The sequence below is a fragment of the Alligator sinensis genome, unplaced genomic scaffold (genome assembly GCF_000455745.1).
Source record: "Alligator sinensis unplaced genomic scaffold, ASM45574v1 scaffold373_1, whole genome shotgun sequence".
NCBI lineage: Eukaryota > Metazoa > Chordata > Crocodylia > Alligatoridae > Alligator > Alligator sinensis.
Window position 1 is genome coordinate 195,684 of NW_005841990.1, and position 7,437 is coordinate 203,120.

Here is a 7,437-nt window from a genome sequence, read left to right on the forward strand (position 1 = left end):
CACTCACTTACTAGTAAGAGCCTGATAGGCAGCATGGGAGTGTCCCAGATTTCCGGGATTTCCATATGGTATTTCTGGATTCCCGAAGCAGCCCAGGAATACCTGGTCAACATCTTGGGCCCTGACTAGAAAGTTTTGCCCTCAGAACTTTTGGTAACTGATATTGCTATGGAGCTGGCACAAGTATGCACTCGGTAGTTGTTGCAGGTGCCTCATATCTTCACAGTATGAAGTTGTGTTGATGCAAGGAATGGTGCACCACTGGTAAGACCCCAGGGCATACATTTGCTGACATTGCTGGTACGTGTCAGCTGACAGCACATGACATCAGTTTTATTTAGGGTCCAGAAAGGCCAGTTTATATCATATTCACGTGTGGACACATGCAAACCTGTATCCATGAAGGCAACTTCTGTTGAGAAAGTGTTGTCCTGTATGTTGAGCACTGCTGACAACACACAGGGTTGCCATTTCATTTTCTTCAGTTTGTTCATTCTCTTTGAACTAAAGTTGATGCATCAGGCAAGCTTGACAGATTTCATTTTCATTCAGAGTTGAGGAGCTCTCATACAGGCTCCAAATTGCTCATTAAAGTCATAAATGGTCATATGCAACTGGCTTTATAAGCTGGCCCTTTTTGATGAATAAAGAATAATTTGTCCATAAATATCAGTTGAAGTGAGCTGCAGAGTTAGAATAGGCTTCTAGCACATCTGCTTCCTCTTGACTGGTGGCTTATTCCATGTCAAATGAGTATCTCTCCCTAGAGGTTCATAAATGTTTTCCTTGATGAAAAAAGAGCAAACACATATCTAGGGAGCAGTGAAGTCTCAGAAAAGCAAATATTCTGTTTTATGTAAGTCTCAGCAGTAAATAAATAAAGCATATTTAACAAATCGTATTTAATTTTCTACACACACTGTATTTAACATTATATCAATTCCAGGTAACAGATATAAAAAATCACTGATATCAGATGAAGTAGTACCATTTAAACTCTTAAAATTAAAGGTGTGCCAGTGTTTCCATTGTAAATCTCTGTTTCGTGGATTTATAACTTAATCATAAAAATGTGCATAGAGCTGAGACTTGGCAAACAGCAAGTCATGCCAGGAGCAGCTGAGAAAAGGAAAGAAGGCAGCATTTTACAAACCTGGCCAGCCCAGGAAATTCACAAAATAAAAGCTGACATTCTGCTTAAACAGGCACTTTTATCCCTTGTGTAAGTTAAGGATGGAGTGTCAAGCCTAAGCTTGAGTTTCCTGGCTTTTGGTGGTTTGGGACACAAACCACTGTTGTATAAATTTTGTTTGAGAGTACCTAAGTTCTTGAAGTGACCTTTTGTGGCAAAACAGTTTTAAGTGCTTTCCAACATTCTGCAGCTGTGGTCTTCTCAAATAAAACTTAATTGATTTATGGAAACCCAGAAATTCAATTTTTAAGTAGCTCTTTTTTTTCCTTCTTAACTTTCCTTTTCAAGCTTTTTTTTTTTTTTTTTTAAGGGTAAAATGTAGTTGCCTGTTCCTGAAATCCTTACTCACGCAAGTAATCCACTCTCACACAGAGAGGCAGCCCTGGAAGTGCTTTTGTGGGTAAAGGCTGCCCATTCAAGTAAGGTTTTGCAATAATTGGGGCCCCTAAGGTTTTGTTCATTGTGGAGAAGAGTAGCTGTAAATGTGGTGCATGCAATGGATGTCTTTATAGTTTGCATAGCTAACTGCAGAGGTATTTTACTTGTAACCTTTGGTATTTTTATAGGCTTCTCATTGTCCTCTTTGGAGGAGGAAGGGATTCGTCGGCTCTATGTAAGCAGTGTAAAAGAGACGGGTCTGGCTTTCAAGAAAGGTAAAAGGCACTGGAAGACTCACTGCCTTTTAGAATATCACATTATCATTCTCTAATTGCATGCTGTTGGTACTTACAAGCCCAAGTCATGGACCAGGATCTTACTGTTTTCCATCTTCTGCCACACGCCAACCTACTAGAAATAGCCTGGGAATGACTACACCATACATTCAACTTGAAACCCCTCTTGTGGTTGAGTGGTAGAATCCTCTTCTGTCATGCGGGAGACCTGGGATTGATTCCCAGACATGCATATATTTAACACCATCAAACAACTGAATGTCCAGACTTGATCTGGCCTTTGGATACTGTCTCAATGGTCTAAAAGAAGATGGTGGGTCCCCATGCTCCTGCCTAGGTGTACATGTCAAAGGTCCTGGTGACCTCTCATGCATACACAATGATCCAGAAGGATTGACGGTGTTCTCCTACTACTACATTCAACCCTTTTTTCCTGAACTGGTTTCTGCTCATCCTTTCCTTTATGTAGCAGGATTGCTCTGCCCTGCAGCAAGAAAGCCAAGGGGTCCATAGAACAACTCTAGAATGAAAAGAAGTGAAAACAAATGGCACCTCTTTCGTGATCACTGGTTCTAGTTTTGCTTCCAGCTATTTCTCTCAGATCAGGATGTAACAGACCTAATTAGGCTAAGGAACTGGCCCAAAGTGCGTGTGTAATGCAGCCTTCAACAACCTTTTAGAGCAGTGGGCCACCGCTTGCAACCTGGTCATCACTGCCAACTACTGCTCTCTCCTGCTGCTGAAAGCTGCCTCCACAGCACCCCCCTCCACAGAGCCCAGGCCCACCTGCTGCTGTGGCATAAAGTAAATCCTCCTGGACCCACAAAGTGTCCGGGAAGTGTTTATCCCAGAAAACTCTAGATAAGGTCAGCAATAATTTCTGGGTCAGGAACCAGAGGTAGTCAGCCACAGGACCCTTGCAAGGGCAGCAGCAAAACTTTCCTCTGAGTGTAAATAGGTCTATACAAGTTCTATGTATAATAAAAAGTTGTTCAACATGACAAGCCTCCAAATACTACAGCCACTGTCTTTACTGTGCACCATTGCCTCCACCAGGCACTGACAATCTCTGTCCCCAGTGTCAGTGGGGTAGGCCTTCTTGGCTGCTGATGGTGAGCAGTGCCTGCTGTAGGGAGCAAATGGGGGCAGCAGGAGTGCTGTGGGTGGGGGGCTGCTGCAGGGGGAGCAGTGGTGGGTGCAGGGCGGAGAAGGGGGATGTACCAGGCCAAGCACTTTGCAGGCCATGTCCAGCATGTTGGCATTAGGTTGCTGACCCCTGGTGTAATAAATTTAAAGGATTTCAGTGCTGTTTTCAGAGGACTCTTAGAGTGGTAAAGGACTGCACATTTTTCTCCTGTCATTTTCCACTCCCAGTCCTCACTTTCATATTAAAGACCATTGTCCTTCTAAGCAGAAGTATGACCCTTTTAACAGTTCTCTTTAATCAGCCATATGTGAGCCGATAGCCAAAAAAACAAAAGGCTGTAGGGTTCTGTGAGGAGTCTAGGCAAGAGTAAAGGCTGAAGGGGTGAAGTCTGGGAAGCCCTTCTTCCTTAGACCAAGGGAAGTTCCCTGCATCTTAGAAAATAGTTGTGCAAAGTTTTTTTTTAGCAGAAAACAAAGTATGGCCTGTCATGGATTTGAAACACTGCAGTGAACTATTGGAGGAGGTGGTGCTTTTGAAGAGACCATTATCTACTTTAAAAGTCTCACTTCTTTGTTTTCAACCTAATATTAGACCTACAGTCCCCAGAACTGACAGAAAATAGAAAGAGGCAAAAAGTGTTTCTCATTTTGTGTAAAAGTTGTTTGTATATTTGATGGCAATCTTTATAGCAAGTGTAAAAGTGGGAGAAAAACAGAGAGACTGTTTTTCTTTTAACTTTTTTTTTCATTTGGAGCAATCTAAGGTGTTGTGTCTTGCTGAATTTTTTACAATTTTCATTCTTTTGCCTCACCGGCACTTTGATACATAAACGAATACCTTAACCTTTTTAGGCTTATAGTTACACATATAATATAATGATGAGGAAAAAAACAAGCAAAGCTTTAACTATAGCATGCATAGTTGCAACATATTACTATGACACTAACAGGATATTAGTTAGCAGGAAAAAAAATTAAATGACCTAGAAGGAAAAAATGTTTAAATAGTTAACAGTGGGAAAAAATGAAATATATGCTATCCCTGCTTTCACTTTTGTCCTTGTTTAGTGTATGCTATTATGAACCATTTATTTTGAAATTATTTGCATTTTTTCACTTCGTTTCTGCTGTGTTCATTTTGCAATTGCTTCAGGGCAGGTGTAAATGTTATCATGTAAAAATAAAAATGGAGAAAGTTGAGGAAATGGTTCATAATGATTGTTTAAATGGGAGCTTGTTACAAAGTTGGATTTTTTTTTCTTAAAAGTATTCCTTTATCATTGATAAATATTGAAATGTTTGAACTAGCCAATTGCTGTTAGGTGTCCAACATATCAGTGACGGGGCACAGTTACAAAGCATATCTCAGTTACCCTAAAGAAAAGTCAGTGTTCCACATCCTCCTCTAGCATCCCCTTTTCCCTCACTTTACCATATTCAAAGCTAGATCTGGGTGGCTTATTTCCCGGAGGATGTATCTGGACTTATTTCACAATTCATTTTTAGGGGAATTCTTGCTGAATTCTTGCCTTGTATCCTGTCCTGATGATGGCAAAACTCAAATCTCTAGCTGATCTCCTGTAGCAGGGAATGCCTTTGTACAGAAAAACAGCCGTAAACTCCACCCTCCATCCACACAATGAGGTGGAACCTGGCTAGAACTATGAAGGGAAGGACCAGGGTGTTGAAACTGGCCTGATCCTGGACAGACTGCTGATAGAGAGTGAATCTGGCTTTACAGTGAGCAATGCTGTCAGCACCTCCGGGACAGCTCAGTGGGCAGATCCCAGCCCCACCTTGGGTTGATCTTGGCAGCCACATCAACCTGATAGCAGGTGTGGCATGCAGCTGCCAGCTGCAGATCAGACACCCTTTGTTATTGTAGAGGTCACTATCTCTGCTTAGTCTTCCCAAAGGTTCTCCTTGTCTATCAACAGCATCTCTGTCTTTCCTGGGAAGAGCAGGAACCAGCTGTTTTCTTTCCAGGTCTCTGTTTTCCCTTAAACACTAGAACTATAGATAGTGTCTAAAACTGGTTAACAAACACAAATAACTCAGCAAGTTCTAAATTTAGCATTAGAGGATTTAAGCGCTAATAAATAGCTGGTTGCAGGACCAGAAGAGAGACAAATCTCGGAGCCTGAGTATTCATCTAATGTTGTGTCACTTAGGAACGCAATCTGCTTTCTCGCCTCACTTCTGAAGTATAAGAACATGACTTCCCCTTTCAGTGCAAAGCACTGACCAACATGAAAAAATTGAATAAAAATCTATTTAATGTTTTTTTTTTTATAAAGAGAAGAATGCCAGTGATTCTGCTTACATATGATGCTAATGCTTTGAAGCTTGGAAATTTAAATTTCTCAAATGGCACAATTTGTTTTAAAGTTTTAAAATATTTCTAGTACAGAGGACAGAACACTGGACCTCAGGAGCATCGAGTGATTAGGTGACTTCTGTGACCCATCCCCTGTCCTAAGCCCCTGTGCTCTCACTGCAGTAGAATTCGTGTTTGCACTTGTCTTCTTCTACTCCTTTCCAAAGTAATATTCTGTGGAAAGTGCTAGTGTATTTATGAGCAGTGCATTCTTTACATGCAATATAATGCTTTTTCTCTTGCAAAGTAAGTAGGGAAAAAGGATGTGGTGAAAATCAATAAATGCCTTGTAAAAGTACCACTTGGCAACCATAGGCACAATGATATGCTGAAAGTATGCATTAGAAAAACTTTAATTAAGGTAGATCCCTTAAGATCCATCAGGGATCCCTTAACGTCCATCAAGTTTCTACATCGTTTGCAATTGTAAATGTTTATTTCATGTCTAGACATTATAGAGTCTGGCACTTCATAAATGCCTAGTCTGAGCTCCTTGATGTACATGGGTAACAAAAACTTATTGTGTGAGTCTTACTTGTTACTTTCTGTTTTTCAGGCCTTAAAGTTGGTGATGAAATCATTGAGATTAACAAAAAAGTTGCTGAAGATCTGGACTCGGCCATGCTGAAAGATGTTCTTGTTCAGCCTTCTCTGTGCCTTACAGTGCGTACATATGCCCAGATAGAAAGGGGGCAAAAGTTAATGCAGCTACCACCACGTCGTACCGAAAACCTGCCTGACTTGAATGACAGTACATTTATGTATATTGGCAGCAACCAAGGTACATATGTTCACTGTAAAAAACTAACGTGAGGTGGTCTTGATTCAGATCCAGTGGATGCTGGTTTTAAATCAGTATAACGCTACTGACCACAATAGGAGTACTCGTGTCTGAGGGAGAGAAGAATTCAGCTCTAAATGTGTTGCTGTAGATTATCAACAAAAGCTGCAGTGCTCTGGGAATATATAGCATGACATACAACCCCAGATTCTCTAGCAGGGTTGAGATGCATGAAATCAGAGAAACATGCAAGTGTCATTGGTTTGGCTTTTATTTGGAATACTCCAAAATAAAACACAAGACACAATTAGGTGTATATATATTTGTTGCATATTTTTCACAGCTATTTACGAATATGGTAAGTATGATGCAAAATGGAATGGCTTTTCTATTTCCTTTTTTGCTTTTCTGGTTCTTTCTTCTACTCTGGGAAGGGGAAACATGAAAAACAGCACCTGAAATTTATCTCTGCTCCAAATGAACCGGCCTATTTGGCTAGGCACAGAAGTTACATATAAACCAGTTTAAGAGATCAGAAACTGATTTAAACGTGTAACAGAACAGAAGTTCAGTGCATATAAACCAGTTTCAAAATTGCTGAAAGTCGTTTAAGATGAACCTGGTTGAAAGTAGTATCAGATTTAACTTACGTAGGTCAAACTGGTTTATAGAACTTCTGTCCCAGACTCCTTTCTGGTTCAAGTTAAATCAGAGTCCCCCAGCATACCGACATGCTTTGCAGCCCTGGGCTGGGCTGTGCTGTCTGCTTCAGAGAGCAGGGCTGGCCCCACCCCTCTGCTCAATAGCTGGAGCAGTGAAGGCTCTTTCACTGGCTGGCTCACTGCCTCCCCCTCTCTGCACCCCCCCTCCACCCCAGCAAACCCCTGCTCAAACTTACTGTGGGCTGCAACTGTGGACTACAAATCCCAGAGGCACCTAGAAGCAGGAAGAGGAAGTGATGAGTCACCCTGCAGTCCTGCTGCTGTGATTGTGGACTGCAAATCCCAGAGACCTTGGAGGCAGCAGGAAGAGTAAGTGAACACACAGCTGAGCTGTATTTATAGTTCTTCAGAGAGAGAACTATTTTTGTTCAAGCTTTTATTAATTCAATGCCACTATCTCCTCCACTTCCCTCCCACCCAGGCAGAGCACAGGCTGTAGCCTGGCCACATCCCCTCTACTCTAGCAGGGATGGGTGGAAAAGTCTTGGAGGGCTTCTCTTTTCCAGTGGCTGGGGGGGAAGCTCTCGTGTGTGGGGGCACATGCC

General features: G+C 41.7%; 1 protein-coding gene across 1 annotated transcript in view; it reads left to right on the forward strand.

Annotated features, from left to right (window-relative positions):
* TIAM1 (T cell lymphoma invasion and metastasis 1) overlaps nucleotides 1-7,437 on the forward strand; it is a 229,510-nt gene that overhangs the window by 172,092 nt on the left and 49,981 nt on the right. The window contains exons 18-19 of the mRNA XM_025201339.1: nucleotides 1,759-1,845; nucleotides 5,946-6,170. Coding sequence (XP_025057124.1) covers nucleotides 1,759-1,845; nucleotides 5,946-6,170 — 312 coding nt within the window. The remainder of the gene's footprint in view (nucleotides 1-1,758; nucleotides 1,846-5,945; nucleotides 6,171-7,437) is intronic.